Source organism: Protopterus annectens, chromosome 11.part0 (assembly GCF_019279795.1).
Source record: "Protopterus annectens isolate FY-2018-M chromosome 11.part0, PAN1.0, whole genome shotgun sequence".
In the NCBI taxonomy this organism is placed as follows: Eukaryota; Metazoa; Chordata; order Ceratodontiformes; family Protopteridae; genus Protopterus; species Protopterus annectens.
The window spans coordinates 1,114,812,013-1,114,831,854 of record NC_056745.1 but is presented as its reverse complement, the minus strand read 5'-3'; the positions used below and the strand labels follow the sequence as shown (position 1 = coordinate 1,114,831,854).

The following is a 19,842-nucleotide window of genomic DNA, read 5'->3' as shown; positions in this document are numbered from 1 at the left end:
GGTTGACATTTTTAGTAAAACCAAATAGACATCGTAGGACAGAATAGAGGGGATGAGTGAAGAGAGTGGGAGATAGCGAATGAGATGTTAGGGTTAGAGCAGGGGCATAGCCAGTGTCTTATGAGGTATTCCTGGAGATATGTTTTCAAGAGCAGTGTAGAAGAAAGAGAAGAGAGTTCATTAGGAAGTGGGTTCCAGGTTTTTCCCACTGTGTTAGAGAATAGTGAGTCTCCAGCCTTGTTATTACATTTAGTAGTGGAAACTAGTATTACACTAGCTTATTAGCTGAGTGTAGTGTTTCCAGATTCTTGTATGGAGTAATCAGACTAGAAAAAATTGGGGTATTCATAGGGTGGTAGAAAATCTTTTGGGTGATAGTAAGTTGTTGATAATGAAGTTGGTTCTGCAGTTATCCCAGCTGTTAAGGCTGTGACAGTGATGGGTTCTAAAAGGGGCACTTGTGGCAAATCTGGCAATGTTAATATAGCTGGTTGCAAGTTTGCTCAGGTTGTTTTTAGATAGCTTCGTATAAATGGCAGAGGCATAAAACAGGGTACAGATAAGGTGGGTTTGGCCAATGGTAGTTCTGGCCAATAGTGTGAGGAAGGTTTTGATTCTGTAAAGGGAGCCTAGTTTTCTGTTGACTGACTTTATAGTATTATTAATATGATCATCATAGTTAAGGTAGTGGTCTATTGTGATACCTAAGAGTCGAGTTGTAGTGTCTGAGGATATGGTAGTTCCATTGTTAGAGGTTACTGTGACGTGACATTATGGAGACTTTTGGGTAGGAGTGAAAAGCAACAATTTGTTTTTTTGGGGTTCAGGAGGAGGCAATGTTGCATAAATCAATTTTCAACATTATTAAATACTGTTTGAGTGAGGGTCTGGAGTGAGGAAATGGAATTTGCAGAACAGATTAAAGTTGAATCATCTGCATATTGTATGCAGGTGGCATGTGGAGTGTTAGTTTTAAGATCATTAATAAAGATAGAAAAGAGAAGGGGACCTGATATAGAGCCTTGAGGTACTCCAATATTAACAGGGAAGGGTGCTGATAAATTATTATCCCAGAGGACAGCTTGTTGTCTGTTATCTAAATAGGATTTAAACCAGAGTATTGCCTGGGTGTCAAGTGATAGGGCTGTTAGTATGTCAATAAGTAGGTGATGGTTGACCATGTCAAAGGCTTTTGACAGGTCAATAAATAGTGCAGAGGAAAGAGAGTTATTATTACGATTTTTGTTTATGCAGTCAGAAAAGGATAGCAAGGCAGTAGTTGTACTGTGGTAAGGTCTAAAACCATGCTGACAGTTAGCAAGTAAATTATGAGAGAGAAGGTGGAAAAGTAGCTGTCGGTGGATACATTTTTCCATTATTTTAGTTAATGGAGAGAGTAAGGCTATTGCAGATATACCTGCAGAGTACATACACACTGACTTGAAATTGTTTAAAATTACTATACCTGCAGAGTACATACAAACTGACTTGAAATTGTTTAAAATTAACTGTGCTCATAGATTTGAACATTATCCAACTGCTTATGATGCTGCCCATGATCCTTCTAAGTAATTTATCCGTCTTGACACTATTACTGTATCCACACCTACCATTCATTTCCCCTCCTCTAGTCTAGTGCTCTACAGTTTCTACAGAGTTTGCAAAGCTCTCCAGTGAACCTACATTCAGATCCATATAATACTTTTTCTCTAACCCCAAATGACATAGAACTCTTAATTATTTGTTTTTCATCTACATTTCTATACTTGCAAAATTTACAGTACAATCCCAATTTTTTAGCCATTTCTGATACTAATGTACTTCGTTGCCTTTCTGAATTTATACAATTTTATCATTATATGGACATGGCCTTACATTTCTAGATTAATTCTGTTAAATGCAATTAAGTTAATTTTACTGATCTTCCTTTGTATTTTCTCCTTGTGCATTGATTAATGCCCTATTTCTTGACTACCGGTTCTTTGAAAGACAAATTATTTCTCTGCTGCAAATCTCTTCTGTTACAGACACACTGGAATATATCAACTCTCATGTAGGCAAAACAAAATTAAATATACTTTTTCATTTAATATTGCTTACTTTCAGGTTTTGCTGCCATGTCTGATGATAAATTAATGTATTTGAATGGCTCTATATTGAAATGTTGCCACTTGTAATACTAAGTGCCAACATACCAGGAAAAAAAAACAAGAACAATACAGAAGTAGAGAAGTAGAGTGAATATCAAACACTGCTTTTCTCCTTTAATCTTCTTTTGTGCAAGAAGTAAGCCCCCTGTACCCCTCCACCTGATGTGGGAGGCAAACCCCCTGTACTCCCTAAACTTGTATATACTAACAACATGATTGCCCTACCTCAGAGCCATCTTAGATGTGGTATATGTAAATCCATTTTTTGGACATTAGTCAGTCCGAAAATGCTGAAGCAAAGTGGGTGCCAGTATTTCAAATGATTACAGTTTGACAAGGTGGATTTTGAGTGATTGTAGACCAGCTATGTCAAGAAAATTTAAAAATGAAGTTGAACCTTCTCATCTTCTTATTTCACTTGATTTTGACCAATAAATTATATAAGCCTACTGTAGCATCCAAGTCCCACTTATTTAACCTAGTAGTTACATCACAATGCAGTAGTTAATAATGGAGAATGAAAAACTCCCTCTAACTAAACAGACATCATCTTCAAGACCCCTGTAGCTGCTTACACAACCATTACATTTAGAAGTGCCAGTATTACCTTTACTGCCTCAAAGACCGTTTAACTAATTCATATTTTCATACTAATCAGTACAAAACTTGTTACGTGCAAAGCCTTAAAGTCCAAAATAGATACTTTGGAACAAATATTTGGGCATTACCAAAGTAAAAGATATACCTGGAATAATAAAAATAAATTGCTACAACATCATTAAAGTGTTTGAAGCAGTAATTTCAACAAGGAACAAAATAGTAATTTTATTTGATAGGTTAATGTTAATAATAGTGATTATTTTCCCTAAAATGTTATTTTATATTATTATTATATATATTATTATTATTATTATGTTATATTTTGATCTACTTTTTTAATATCTGTAAAGTCAGTCACTAAAGAGTAAGATTCTGTACACCATTCTTGTGGCATTCACACAACCCAAGAGCAGCCCTTTGTAATCATATAGAAGCATGTGATAAATGTGGAATTGGTTTTCCAGGCATAGAAGCGTATATGATTGCATCTGCCTTTAAATTAATAGCTTAATGGCTGGATGACTTATAGTATGCTAAACGGGGAAAAAATGTTGCAGATGTATGAAAAGACGTCTTACACATGTGAGGTTTTAAATAGTAGCATGATACAGATGTCAAGCAACTAAATTTGCCCACATATAAACCAACAAATTCAAAATATATAAATTACTTTATTTTTATTTATTAACTGCAGATACACTGGTTCACAAAACTTTTTCAGGCACTGCTCAAGCCATACAGGCAAAAATAAAAGAGAATATTGCAATAAAATCAACAAATAGAAAGAACAAGTAGATAGGAATAAAATATTTCAGTAGTGTTTCACTCCCATAGCAATAATTAAACATATTTGCGACAATGAAATTAAGGCAGTGTACAGCAGTTAAATGTATGTACAGTCACAACATTAGGGTATAAAAGTATCGAGGCCCACAGAATTTGCACAGATGGTGATGATGTTTGCTGGTAAAGCAATGATCAATAGAATGTAGTAATGAACGATCAACAGCACTGGATCAGCTAGTGAAGAAGCAACCTCCATTCTTATTGTCCTTCATTCAGAAGTGAATGAAATGGTAATAAACTGTAGTTAGAGCTGAGCTTCATGAAGTGATGAATTGCTAAGAGAAAGAAAGAGAAACAGAATTAACAAAGATTGTGAGACCGCATCTGAAATATATAAACAGGTAATGACATCTTAAGATGTTCACAGAGAGTCAGTTAATCTTTCCCATAGTATGTTTTACTGGCTTTATTGAAGGCTCTGATTAATTACATAAACAAATTTAAAAGGAATGATTCCTTACAGATTGATAGATTTATCCACTTTTTTTTTTCATTTTCTTGTATACATTTGTTAACAAGGTAAGCCCACTGGACACAAGTGCCCCTTTTAGACACTACCTGGGAGCACTGAGTGAGTGACTTGCTCAGAGTCACATGGTAGGAAAATGAAGATGGAAGAAATGAAACTCTGTACCCCTTGGTTACAGGAAGCAGACTCTTAACATCTCATAGACATAATTCTCTATGCTAGGTGGCAGGCATTGTCAGATAATAGACAAACATAACCTGGATGATAATTGTTTTTTACTTCATTCTATTGGGCAATTTGTCCTTAAAAATAAATCATTACCCAAACTATACTAACCGTTTCCAACATATGATGCCAAAATAAGCAACATTTACTGGAAATTTGTTAATCAAATTGTCTAAATATCTCAGATAACTATAGAAGCATTATCTCTGAAAGTTTCAACACTGCAGTGAGCCTTCCTGATTGAGAGCTCACTCTATTGTGACTAGTTTTCTCCTTCCAGGGACTATAGCACAGAGGTCGGTCTCATGGGTAAAGCTGCATGTCAGTGTGGGAGTGGCTAACATTAATTAGCCACAGTTGAACTCTGTCAGAAAGGTTTGTGGAGCCCATTTGCTCAGCTGAGTACAATTTAATTCTAGGAGGAAAAAGTGAATGCTATCAAAAGATGGTGGTTACCCATTTATCGATCAAAAGTATTCATGGTGTAGCCAAGCACAGCAGAGCCATGGGGGTGTGCCAGTGTTTGTATGTGCAGTGATGGCATGTACCTGTCTGCAGGAGGGGTAGATGAGGGTGTGTGTGTGTGTGTGTCCCTATATGGTCACAGTATGGTAAGTAGGGAATCATTAGTCTGGATGTGTGCGCGTGTGTGTGGTTGAGTGTTCAGTGAGTGTAGAAAGGGCTTGTTTGTGGATTTGTGTGAGTGGTTCTCTAAGTGTGAAAGTATAGGAGGGGCTTGTTTGAAGATGAATGTGTGTGTGAGCACATGTGCATGGGTGTGAATGTGTGTTTGTGTTTTCATGAGAGGGTGCCTTTGCTAACCGTGCATGGATTGCATTGGTTAGCTTTTGATAGCACTTTTAGGACTTGGTCTCGAGTCATAGTTGGAGGCAGACCAGTCATGTGATTTATATGTTTGAAAACTTTACCTGATGAAATGTGTATGCAAAAGCTATAAGCTCATTTGTTTTATTAAAGTCTATTGCATTCTTTCGTGGTGATTTGATTCCAATTCTGCTCTGAATAAACAGAATCTTAGCTGCTGGAGTTTTAATGCAATAAGGTAGCTTGGCAATATATTTTATGATTCTCCCATTTTACAATTTTTTGTTAAAAATTGTGGCTTTTTTTGCAGGCTTTGTGGTCTAACACTTTTATATTAGCAAAGCGTCTATTACTACTCAGTGCCCTAATTTCTGGATGTGTCTCTATCACAGTTCTCTCTCCTATGTAGTTTATTAGAAATAGTAAGGGAGATTATAGTAAGTAATTAGAAAAGAAACTGCACACCTCCTTTCCTACATTCAGATAATTCTTAAACTTAGACATTTTGGTATGTGAAAATGAAATTGATTATAAAATCCAGAAAGAAATCCATAGACTTCAAACACTGGAAAAAGTTCACTATTACTGGAAATATATTTTAATTCTTCATTAAATATAAATATAATTGCATTGTTATAAAAGACAAAAATAAAGGTAATGTAAAACAGAAAATATTTAAAAAAAAAAAAAAAAAAATATATATATATATATATATATATATATATATATATATATATATATATATATATATATATATAAAAAAACAAAATTCAGAGACAGGCCTGTCTACAAGCAGTAAGTCTGCAGCAAAAAGGACATATAACTGCAATTGTGGGATGCAGCAATTCAGAAATACCATCGCTGGAATGAAGAAAAAAACGCTAATGGCTAATTTGCAGATCTCTGAATTGCCTGGTGACGGCTGCAAATGCTAACAGGCTCTTTTCTTCTGCTGTTAAGGTAATCACCATTGGCAGCTGATGCAGTGCCTTAGCATGAGCATCCCAAGCATCCCCCTCATTTATGCACAGACACACATATACATACATGCTCACTTGGACACACCACCATACCTTTTACTTGTTCCTGAATTCACAAAATGTTCCTGATTTGTCACTGTCCCTCATAAATCACAAATGATTTCTGTCATTCAGTAATGACAAGTGTTGAGTACCATTCTTGCTATTCAGTAAATGCATTTGGATACAAGAACTGGCGTTGTATTAATTTAAGTAGACTAATGTATAGAAAGGCACTTTGGCATCATCTAGGGTTCCCCCTGGCTTCATTCAGAAAACTTGACCATTGTTCTCATAAGCCATGGACCATTACAGTCCTTCAGCAATGGCAGACATTTAGAGTTTTATATTCTTAATAATCCTACTATGTTTTGTGCTGCAAAAACCTGTGTTCTGTTAACTTTTTAGTTCATCAGAGTATTTTCAAGAGTGTTCCTGGTGTTTATGGTCTCCCATATGTTTTTCCATTTGCAAAATCTATTCTGTTAACTTTTGTACATAATTTAAACTTGTATTCCATGTTTTTCTGGTGTCTAGTGTTCCCCCACATATTACAGTCACTGCTCATTAGTCTATGGGCAGTTGCGAAGTAAGCAACACCTCCATACTCATATGCATTATAGATCACATATATAGGCTCCTGTGTACATCAAATACCTCCTCTCATTGTCACACTCATGCACACTCATCCATTCACATGTACATGTGCACGCACACACACACACACACACACACACACACACACACACACACACACACACACACACACAAACACACTCATCAAATACCGCTTGTGCATCTATATACACTGACAAATGCACGAGAGTGTACAAACACAGAGACGCACAGACACAAACACACTTGCATGCACACGCTGCCAACACTACCTATCTATGCTAATTGACAGGGTTAGGAATTTGAATTCTTAACCACTAATTAAATGGACTCTTTCATTTATAAGGATTGGCCTGTTTTATCAGCCTTCCTCAATCAAAATGGTGAGATGGAAGGATTTTACAAAATGCTGAATGGTATTTGTGAGGATAAATTTGATTGTATTGCTGAAGATCTTAATGACCCCACTATAAGATGAAAGATGTTTCAAATCATCCGAGTCTTATTCGGGCAATATATATGTTTTCCTCCCAATAGGACTGTTCTCAAGAATATGTGAAAACTTATTATTGAGATAACGTCTTGAAAATAAGTGACATTTTTAAAGGACTAGAAATAGGAAGACAGCATAACAATTTACAGTATTCTGAAAACTGATAACATTTTGCAAATGATTTCATAGAAAATCATGTTCCTTTAACTCATCCTAAAAAATATAAATTAGGAATTTCTTGGTGATCAGAAAGTTGAGATGAACTTGGAAACAGAAAAAACAATCCTGTCTGGAGGATGTATAAACACAGTCCCAAAGTGATTATGTATAATAGGTACCAAAGAACTAGAGTGACTTTAGAAAGTGTCTGTATTAAGTAGAAAAGGAGCTCACAGCTCATACTAAGGATAATAGTTTTATTTTTAAGCACTTAAGACAGTTTTAAAAATGGTTGCTATATAATAATAATGGCTGCCTGATTACTGAGTAGAAGCAATTGCTGAAATTGTTGTAGAAAAGTTATAGGCTGCTATGTTTTCTAATAGTGCTTCTAGTATGAACCCCAAATTTAAAGTTAAGGAATCTTGTCTAGAAATTACACTAGGAAATCTAAAAATCATGGGTGTGGGGCTGGTTATTAAACTATCCACAGTTGTAGGCCCAGATGGACTCAATAGATTTTTCCTTGGCTAGGACTGCTGACACCATTTCAGGATGTTCATTTATATCTATTTCTGCAATCTTTCAATGAAGTGTTATGTCATTGATAACTTGAGGAATTCAATAGCTGTCCCCGTTCCAAAAGGTGGTCATGTTACCTCCTTTGATAACTGCAGACCAATAAGCATTACCTGTAACCCTAGGCAAATGTTTTAAAAAATAGTAAAAGACCTATTGACAAAAAACAAATGTTTTAAGAAAGCAGTAAAAGACCTGTTGACAGAGAAAATATCTACTGGCATAGACTTGTTTATCAGCATGGATTTACATGGAATAGATCTTTTTTAATAAATTAGTATGTCTGGGAGCAGTGGACTTCGGGATTCCCATGGATGTGGTTTATCTAGATCTTGGCAAGGTGTTTGATACTGTTCCATACAATGAGATCTTAAGCCTTTTGCCTAATTATAAGATAACTGGATATATTTGGAGGTGGACAGCCAACTGGCTTAAGGTGCCTGCTATTCTTATTCCTTTAGCAGTAATGTGGCTGTTCCCTGGGGGTTAGTATTGTGACCAGTCCTTTTCTCTGTCTTCATATTTGGTTTGTCTCTTGCTGGTAAGATATATAATACTGAATTTGCTGAAGAGATGAAGATTGGGACTGTTGTTACCAATGTAAATAATCAATACACCATTTAAAACTTGATGGGCATGCTTAATTCTTGGCCAAAGTTTTAAAATATGACATTTAATGCCAATGAATCTAAAGTTATTCACTTTATTAAGGAAATTGTGTTATCCATATGCCATTAGTATTGTTTGAGCAAATATGGATAAGGTTAGAGATCTAAGACTTATCATTAATAAGGATTTCTCTTTCTGCCGTTAGCTTAGGAGGTTAAGCTTATGTTAAGGACCATTAATATTGCGGAGTCTGTATTACTTCCGATCTATACAATAGTAATAAGGAACATTATTGAACAGGGGCCTCGGGCTGCAGCTATGATCACTATTCAATTAGTAATTTTGAAAGAATACAAAGAATCGTTGAGACAAATTCATTCAGTAAAACACATGAAATATACAGACTTCTCAGCTTTGCTTATTTGCTATTAGTTATAGGCTGGTAAGGAGGGATTTGAGTCTAATTTACAAGAGCAAGAATAATGATTTTTTTAGATGCTATTATAGGCATGTTAATCTGTATTTTCTCCTATAGAGGCTATGAATATTAATAAAATAGTGGCGGTATCCAGAGCAAAATCAGATTTCTTACTACAATATTTCAGAATAGAGCTGGAAGATGGTAGCACTTTATTCTTTGAAACATTTAGGGTATTTTATATTTATGTAATGTATAAGAGAAGGAATAAAAGGTAGAAGGAGGAATTGTATAACATGGGTTAGTGGGGAAGCTAAATGGTATTAGAAGAGATAAGTGAACAGGAAATGAAAAGAGGTGGAAAGAAAGGAATATGAAAATGTAAATGATGATTATGAAACAAAGGAAGTGAATGGGAAGCAAGTAACCTGCAGACCTAGTAGAATGAGCAATGACATTTTAAGTCAAAGAAAGTAAAGCAGTCATAAAAGTTAATGGATTGGACGGGAGGAGTGGTAAATGCAGGTGGGTGATGTATTTGACTGTTTTCTTTATTCTTTATAAATGAAAGATCAGCTTGACCCTGTTTGGAAAAGCAAATCAGTCAGTCTTGAGTTAAGGTAGGGTAGACTTTGAATATGGGATTGAAGAAATGAATAAGCCTAAAGATATGTTCTTTTAAAGTTGATGACATTCCTTCTAGAATGTTCAGACAGTTGAGAGCTTACTAATGAAAATGTGATTAATTCATCACTAATGTGTGGGGTAAGGTGTCTTTTGAATTGGAGTTGGTATTCTGTCTTTCTTAGACATCTAGGGGACACCTTGGTAACTATAGATTAATTTCATGTCAATACTGGAAAAGGTCATGAAAATATATTAAAAGTAGGCCTGACTCCTCTATAAAGAAAAATAATGTAAATATGCTATGTGCTTATTATGAAGATATCTCAAATTAATTTGATAAGTTTCTATACTTAGAGAACAAACCTAGTAGCAGATGTGATGTTAGATTTTAGCAAAGCTTTCGACTTTATAGAAAACTGACCAGTAAACCCAGGAAGTTTAGATACTGGAGAAAAATTATGGGACAAATGGAAGACCAGTTAATTGACTGAGAGGTATGAAAGGTAACAGTTAAAGGGATTTTTCTAAGATTAAAAGTTGTTAGTGGTGTTTCCCAATGGTCAGTTGTAGGACCTATATTCTATATTTTTACAGATGAATTTTCTTGAGGCTTCGACAGAGTTTCACATCCATTACCCCTGACTAAACTGACTAATCTAAATTTCTCTCCTACTACTGTGTCTTGGTTTTCCAGCTATTTTACTGATTAATTTCAATCAGTGAAATGACTCTGCACTCTCCCCTTCCCTCCCTGTAAAAATGCGTGTTCCCCAAGGATCTATACTGGGTCCACTACTGTTTAATATTTTTATCCACCTACTCTTTACTTCTTACCCTCAGTCATCAGTTGTTCAATATGCAGATGACTCTATAGTGATCACTCTCTCAGACTCTCCCTCCATCTCCTCTCAGCTACTCAGGCTGCCTTCACATCAGTGGAAACCTGGCTCTCTAATAACCACCTTATTTTGAACCCTAAAAAAATAAACTCTTGCTCTTTCTCCCAAAAAAATCTATGCCATTTTAAAACTACCTCTATACTATCTCTAAATAAGACTCCAATAGAAGCTGAACCCAAACTCTATGGTGTCACTATAGATGACCAACTAAAATTCGATATACATATCAACAACTGCATCAGGAAAACTCATCAGAAACTAGGCCTTCTATACCAAAACAAAAAGTACCTCACCTCTAAAGCAAAGGTCTCCTACCCAGACTACTAAATGGATCCCAAATGTTTACAAACCTTAATAACACACTCTTAGCAAAACTAGACTCAACCTATAACAAGGTAGCCAGATTTGCTGCACAACATACTTACAAAACCCATCACTGCATCTCAGTTAAACTATTAAACTGGCTGGAGCTACCAAACCTCATTCTCCTCTCACAGCTTCAGATTATACACTCTATCTTTACAAACCACTCTATTGCCCAAACATATCCTCTATATAACCCACTACACTCCAAAGTAGGTCACTCTGTAGCTCAGACCAATATTTACTACTTGTCTATAAACCTAAAACTAACATTGGATGTAACCTCTGCAGCTATCATCCAACCAAAGCATGGCCCGAACTTTCCCTTCAAACTAGATTACTATCTCGTCCTAAACAATTCAAACCAGCTGCTAAAGAAACCCTGAAATCTCTCTGGTTTTGCCCTAGCACTCACCCTCCATAAACTACCTCCTAATCACCAAACTGACCATTATCAGACCATAAACTTTTTTCTCCTCTTCTACTCTCTTAATATTAACATCATCTATCCCTCCTCATCTCTCCATCCTCAAACATTTCCTTTAAGCTTCAGGCTTATGCTTCTAACCCAACCTATTTTCTATGAATTCTCTTCTGTTGCCTACACCTGACAGTGACATAGGCCAAAAATGAATTATCACTGCTAAATTGTAAGAACATATCCTTACTCTCATTGTCATCATTGAAACCATGACTTGCAAGTAATTTTTGTTTAAGGGTCTAACATTTTTTGATTATCTTATTGAAATATTACTTCTGCAACATATGTAATATTGCTTTTGTAAACTCTACTGTATTTTAATGTACTGGAGCTTTTCTCCCCGGGCCTCCGCTGAAAAAGGGCTACTTCAGCTCAGACAGACTAACCCCATTAACAAACGTACAGTAAAATAAATAAAATAAAAATAAATTGTGTGACACCCTACACTGGCCCAGTAATCAAGGAGCCCCAATCCTGACCACTGGCAACAGTGGGGGACATAGACAATGGGAGGATGACAAGTACACACACACACACACACACACACACACACACACACACACACACACACACACACACACACACACACACACACTAAAGTGCAATTTCCCTTAAGAACACACAGAGACCACAGTCAGTCTAGGGCTGTTTTCTCCCTCTTTCTCCAGCTCCCCCAAAAGAATTCCCACTAGCACAGCTATAGGGTTGAGATCTCAGCTGAGTGGCCAAACTAAGGCCTCCAGCACCCTCTCTGTCCAACCAGTGCTTTGTGTCCCTGCCCAAGTAGCTCATACACACACACACACACACACACACACACACACACACACACACACACACACACACACACACTAAAGTGCAATTTCCCTTAAGAACACACAGAGACCACAGTCAGTCTAGGGCTGTTTTCTCCCTCTTTCTCCAGCTCCCCCAAAAGAATTCCCATTAGCACAGCTATAGGGTTGAGATCTCAGCTGAGTGGCCAAACTAAGGCCTCCAGCACCCTCTCTGTCCATCCAGTGCTTTGTGTCCCTGCCCAAGTAGCTCATACACACACACACACACACACACACACACACACACACACACACACACACACACACACACACACACCTGGGAAAGGCTGGCACAAGTTTACTAGCTATGCTCCCTTTTGCCCAGACTATAAAGTAGTTTCAGCTGCCACCAGCCACCCTTATCAGCTACTATAAGGCCCTTAACAAAGGGTGTCCAATCATAATGTGCAACATTAACAACATTACTGTTAATCCACATGGTAGTCTGACCAAGCAAGACTATTGGAGTGGCCTGTACTGTGTCACCAAATAAATATGAAAGTACTCTAAGAGCTTATATATGTCTCACAAATACCAGCCACAAGGATAGGTTTAAATATATGTAATAATAAAAAATAAAAGAACAAGAATATACTCAGTGCACAAACACAGTTACTTCAGAGTTCAAAATTGTAGGAAATATTTAAAACAATACTGCAGGACAGTCTCAAATAAATAAAGAAAACATCTAAACTAATCTTTACTATATTCCTATTTGAGTGTTTAGAGTTACTATGCCCCTAAGAACATACTTGTAGAGCAAGGCAAGTGCAGATGATGATGAGAGGATGTTTCCAGGTCCAAGACAAAATACAAAATGCCCCGTCTCTCTCTGAGAGAATTCTTAAATTAATATCAAATATTACTGCTGGGTTAGCTTGGATGATATCACTTTTTGTCACCTGTATTCAGTTTCCAGGCTAAACCCCCAGTGTCCAACATTTGACATCTCTGTGTGAAAAGTACATTAGCCTTAAGATGTCTGCAGTTGCTAGAAGACATAAAACAATAAACAATTACAAAACAATGCAGAGGGCACCCTAGTTCTAGACATCCTGTCTCCTTGCTGCATTGAAACTAACTTTCATAACACAATTGTAAAACAATTTAATTTCAACTTATTTTCTTGAAGTTTTGCAAGTTAACTCTGTATGTTCCAGTTTCTACTATTAAAACATACATTTGCACAGGTATATAGTTTATATACATTTCTGTTCTATTCCAGTAGGGTACACTGTGGATGCATCCTTGAAGCTCAGTACTGTACAAACCTTGTTCAACACACACTTCTTACCAGTAGTTTAATATACACATAACATATAGTTCTAGTACATTTAGTAACACATGCAACTGCGTCATGCTAGTATTCACAAATGACATATAACTATTTACAAAATTCCAGATAGCTGGGCTGGCAGTGTCTCCTTTTGTTACATTTCTATATAAATCATATTAATATTTCAGTAAGGAGAGCCATTTGTAGTGAAGAAGAGGAGGTTTAACTAAGAAGGAAACCATTCAGATTCTGCCTACAATTGGACTGACTTGTGCCTGAGAAGCAAGCATAGATTTGCAAGAAATTCTTTCAGTTTTCTGAATTCCTGACAGAGTGGACCCGAAATTCAGAGCTGCTTCTCCAATGATCATCAAGGGACAAAGACTATTCCAACCCAGAAGGATTTTATGAAAAAGATGTGAGACTAAACCTTAACTTCAAAAACCTCCTACCTGGAAAATATGGATATAAAACAACCTTTTTATGGGGAACTTACAAACATTATTTGACCTTTTGCCACCTTGTTAATGTTGTACAGCATGTATCTATTCACTTATATTCATATATTAATAGTGTAATAAATTTTGTTTTTATACAAACTCAACTTTGTGCATGCTGTGTTTCATTCGTAGCTCAAGTTGAACCTAGAACAATAGGTGTGAAAAGGGAATATACATGCTGGGCCAACCTGTTCTTCACTTCACTTCAGTCTTCAACACTACTTTATAGGCCAAATATATAACAAATAATATAAAATCTAGTATTTCTATGTACTTGTTCTAATAACAACAATATTTAATCCCATTGCTCAAGTGTTTTAGTTGGTGACTGCTGCAGATATATGAACTTAAACAATAAAAAAATGATTTAAATTGATCAGGAATTTAGACCGATTCAGAGCACATCTATCTTAGCCAAGTGGTTGCCATGTGCAGTAACAGCTTCACTGTCTAGCTCAGAATGTAATTAAGGCAGCTGTACTTCATTCCAATGGTATGAATACATAACATGTTAGAGGCATCAGTGCCTTATTGTCTCAGATAAAATGTATTTATTTATTGCATTTGATTTCTGAGACAGTCTGCCTAAGCATTAGAAAATCCTTTTGAGAAAGAGTCCCAGGGAGAAGAACTCTAAATGTCATAAAATGGTAGAAATGCATAGACATAATATACCTGTAGAATACAGAGATGGTAAACATCTCTGTTAAAATAAAATGAGTATAATTTAATTATCATTTACACATACTGCACAAGGTTGCATTCAGGTTGCAATATGCTCTGTATAGATTAGATTCACTGTTGGGGCTAGACCTCCAATAATGTTCTACTCTTCTATTATGTTACATTTCATTGTTAAAGGATGTCCGTGATTAAAAAGAATGTATATAGGAAGGTAAACAATAGATATTCTCACACTTTTTCAAGGAGGAGGCTGGGTCTCTGAAGGGAGGCACACATATTTATAATTGGGAGCCTGAAGCACAATTTGGTACTTCTGCGATATCTGAAAATTGTACAAGATCTGATTCTAACTATGCCATAAAGGTCTCCTTGCCAATAACAATCCAGGGTTCAGACCATAGATGCCTTGAACATTCCATATATAATCTCAGCTGCTTAGAAATACTGGGTGTGTAGAAATGAATGTGAATTTCTTGGTAAGCTGAGTGAGGGACAGAGTACTGAATATTCCTGCATGACTGTTTCAGATCCATTGAATAAGACCAGCCTGCTGTGAAGAACTTTACCTAGTTTAGTAGGTGCTCAAACATCATAGATGTAGTTTTGGCAAGGTTAATTAAAACTTTTTGTTTGTATAAAGTGGGATGTCGGTGGCCTAAAATCCCTCTTAATGTTGGATTTTGTTAATATTAAGCAGAATGAGAAGATCCTCTTTTATATAACTTGATTTTCTTTTTATGAATGGGAGGTAAGTAGTACATTTATTAAACCTGGAACTGGTAATTTTCCTAAAACAGAAGCTTGTGGAACTTCAGACTGAGCTGGTGAGGAGTTGCACAGATCCTTTCCTGGAAGTGCCAATGTCAGTAAATATTTGTTAGAGCAGTCTGCGTGTCTCAAGGCAAATCCAGTGCCAGGATGTTAAGTAGAAAAGAATGAGTCACATGGTGAAAGAACATCACTGTGTACACAAAAACTGAATTTGCTGGCAGTTCCTTGTCCAGAGAGGAAAAAATCAATTAGTTGACCTAGAGTGGTTGTAGCACTTCCACCTTCCATGAAGTTGGTCAAAAAGAGGCTAATAATTATCAATATGTTCTTAGATTGCAGTTGTATCCATCTATTTCAGAATGTTGGTAAAACAAGAGAGAAGTGAACTAGGCTTGCATTGGCAGGAATTATCAACATCAGTTGTTTTTGAAAGTGGTGTTATCACTGCTTCTTTCCAATGTGTATTAAGATGATTTGTGTTCATGAAAGTTGTACATTTAAGTACAGGTGGTGGTGGTGTAATAAAAGTAGCATAATTATAAAAAAAACATATTCTATATCCTATGCGTCAGGGTTGCCAGCATCTTCCAGCTTCTGCATCAACACATTGTGTACTTCTCTCTTAAAGCTTAAAGGTGTGATCTAAGATTCTAATGTTATTTGGAATGGTCCATAGAGTTATGGAACGGAGTAGGGGAGGACTAGGGAATAGGACAGTATCCACCTACTAAATCAAGGCTTTAAGAAATAAGACCATTCGGAAAGAAAGGTTATACATACTTCTGAATTGTCTTTGTTTTCTTCATAAAACCACTGGGATTAGACACTAAGAAAGGTTTCTTGTTCCTGAAGAACAAGACATTGTCATATCCAAGTGCTTTTTATAGAAGTCATGCTGAATGAAGATGTCTCTGGCTTAGGAAGAGCAGTCCCTTTCCAGGCAATCCATGAAGAACCTCTCAGCCTGAAGAAGTCCTTCATTTTCTCATGAGTTGAAGTATGTTTCCTTTTTTTAACCTTCTCTAATAAATGAATGTCCAGGAAAGCCACATGCTAAATAGGAAAAAGGTTACCTTTTACATCTGTAAGACTGTAAATTACAGTATGTAATGACATCCATATCCATCATAAGTGTATTACTACATGGTTTGGTATAGACAGGAGCTCTGAAATAGGAAGTAAGATCTATAATTAAAGTTCTTGTTTCACAGTAAGAGCATAACATTAATTTCTGTGACAATGTAGTCAAGCTTCCGTATTATATTGCCGAAAGTTTAGCTTGTCAAAATACAAAATATCGACAGCCAAACTCCAAAACAGTAAAACTGCGAATGGCCATCTAACAGAATTTTTTCCCATGGAAAAAATTCAATTGGCTGATGGACACCACAAAAACCTTTAAACCCTAATTAAGTGGGCGACTTCACCCCCCCCCCATGTGGGGGGGCTGTGCCTCTCACTCCCCAACTAAATATACTAACTCCGAGATTGCTCTACATCGGGGGAAAAGTGCAAATTCCCCATAACTGCAACATTCACTTGGGTGGTCATTTGGGATTTTGCCGTTTCGGAGTTTATCTGACGATGTTTCGCATTTCAACAAGCTAAACTTTGGCAATATAATAGGGAACCTGTAGTCAATCCTTAATACTTTTAGTTTGAAGAGACGAATGCAGTACTCCATTTATTTGCACTATTTCTTTAGTCTCAGTGCAGCTTGAGTGATTTTTTTCAGTAATTTTAAGCACATCTCCACTGTTAATGGCTAAAACACCTTTTGGGATGCTTGGAGAAATTTATATTCAGTATAGCAGAGAAGGCCTGCAAATGCAGTTGTATCGAACAACATGAGAACCCATATACGATGGTAATGATTAACAGTCCATGCAGAGCAATCCTAGATTCATAGAAGGTTACTAGACTAATGGCCCTAGAGCCCTTACAAGCCTAGCCATATTTATCCTGAGTTGCCCCAATTGTCAGTGGTTAGGTGAGTGAAGTTTGCAGAGGTAAGGGTCTATAGTAGTTAATACTGACTTCCTCTGTCCAGGAGGGACATGGGCGCCACTCCAGGAATTAATTTGTGGTCACCCATCCATTGATCTAGATTGCATTTGAAGAGGGTTGGGCAAACACAAGGTACAGGGTTTGAGTCTCACAAGGGATAATTGGCTAGGCTTAAAAATGTCTCGAAAGGGCAGTTAGCCTAGTACTAACCTATGAACCTATGAACCGGAAGCTTGTTCCAGAGAATTGGCTGTCTCTGGGAGATGTATCTATCTCACCAGCATGATCTGTTCATATCTGAGATTAGGTTAAGATTCCTAGAGTGAGTGGCCTTCCTGCAGGTTGATTTACAAATGTGTAACATCTCCATCAAGGCCAGCTTAGAGACTGCACTTGTAAGCCAGGCACAGATCACCCCTTGGCGACCTAAAGCAAGGGTCCCAAACAGGATGTGCAGAATTATAACTGTTGTACATGTGAGCTCATTATGTACTTCCAGTTTAACTCTTCACATGACTGTGTGATCTGGGGGATGTTTGAGGACTCCACTCCAGAAAACATGAAATAAAAGGGGTCTTCCACATTTGAGTCATTGAGCATTAAAGTGGATATACTAAAATGCAATGACATGCATAAGTTCAGTAATTGTATCCCTCAGCAAAAAACTGAGGCAGTTTAGCAGAAAACAAGAATAGTTCACATTTTTAAAACTGGGGTTATGGCACGAGATATATGATCTTTTTCATGAATGTCATTTTGCCAGAAATAGAATGTTATACTAGCATATTGTCACATTCCTTTGTAGTACAGAAGATACTTACACCACTTTATTTACAGGTGGGAAAAGGTTTACTATTAAAATGTCGAACGGCACTACGTCGACTGTACTATAGTTGAACACGGAAGTTCGAAAATGAGACGCCAAGTAACAGGCGTCAAAACAGTTTTAACATGGTTCGATATAGGTGTTCAGTATTAACTTATTATTCATATTCCTACCTCAAACATCTCCCAAACAAAACCTCCCTAATCTGTTTTTTTTTATTTATTCATTTTTTTAACTTCCGTTCGTAACTATATATGCAGTCGATGTAGTGCCATTCCATTCCACATTATAGTAAAAAAAAAAAACTTCCTAACCACCCACCCCCAAATGGGGGTTGTGTCCCCTTCACCCCATACATGTATACTGCCACTTAGGGCTTGCACTACCCTGAAAGAGAGGAAAGTTGGATTTTCCCTCTTCTCTAAGCTTCAGTAATCTTTAATTGGTATTTATGTAGTAATGGCAGTTGTCCAGGAAGTGCCATGTAGTTAATCTGAAGAGTGCACAGCTAAATACAATAAAGACTCTGGCTGGAATCTATGTATTTTGACTGCTTTTAATAACTACAGCTGCCAATCATTCCTCACGCAGGATTCCCAAACCCAGTTTGTATGTAAACATGGTGACCACAGCAGATACCCAACAGTCTACAGTGATCCAGTGCAACTTTCCTGAATGGTATTGGCTAATGCTACCATTTACATTAGCATTCTTAGTGCATAATTTTAACTAGCTTCTGTAAAACTGAGATGATTTCTGCTGAAGGAATCTAAATTCTGTGTTTCAGAACAGCAAATGAAGTCGAGCAGATTGTGAGAGAGAATGGTGCCGTTCCAGCTACCATTGGAATTCTGAATGGCAGGGTCCATGTTGGCCTAACAGAGGAAGAACTTCAGTATCTTTCTCAAAGCAAAGATGCCCTTAAAGTATCTCGAAGAGATCTTCCTTATGCCCTCAGCCAGGTAAACAAAGCCATGAGTTATTTTACATACTATGTACATTTTATACCAGTGTATTTTCAATTCATAGTATGTGTTTGTTGGCATACTACATGAAAAACGATTTCTCATTTATTTAAAGTTAGTATTGCTTGCCAGTCAAAAGCATCTGTAAAGGTACACTTGACTCAGTCAACATAGAGATAGAGACTATGGGGGTTTAATGTAGTTATTTGTTAAACTTTTAAGGAAACACACACACACACACACACACACACACACACACACACACACACACACACACACACACACACACACACACACACACACACACATATGCATAGTGTAATGCCCAAAGAGTCACTAGAGGGAGGCCTTGTATAAACATATTACAGCATCTTCTAGCCCTTCCCATTTTGGGTTAGCTTTAAAAGCCCCATGCTGTATGAATTGATCATGCCCCCTCAGTCATAGCTGTAAACTCTGGTTGATTCTGACAAATATGATCCACAAGTTATCCCTGCCTGGGCTGTCACACACTACACCTCCACAGTCTTCCAGGCAGCCTCCAGCTCACCATTTCTGAACTTCCATCCAAATCAAAAGGTAAAAAGGTCATACAGACAT

General features: G+C 36.9%; 1 protein-coding gene across 1 annotated transcript in view; it reads left to right on the top strand.

Moving 5' to 3' along the window:
• The window catches only part of LOC122815724 (pseudouridine-metabolizing bifunctional protein C1861.05-like), an 871,888-nt gene that overhangs the window by 57,170 nt on the left and 794,876 nt on the right, over window positions 1-19,842 (top strand). Inside the window, exon 3 of the mRNA XM_044088476.1 lies at window positions 19,065-19,239. Within this exon, the coding sequence (XP_043944411.1) occupies window positions 19,065-19,239 (175 nt within the window). The remainder of the gene's footprint in view (window positions 1-19,064; window positions 19,240-19,842) is intronic.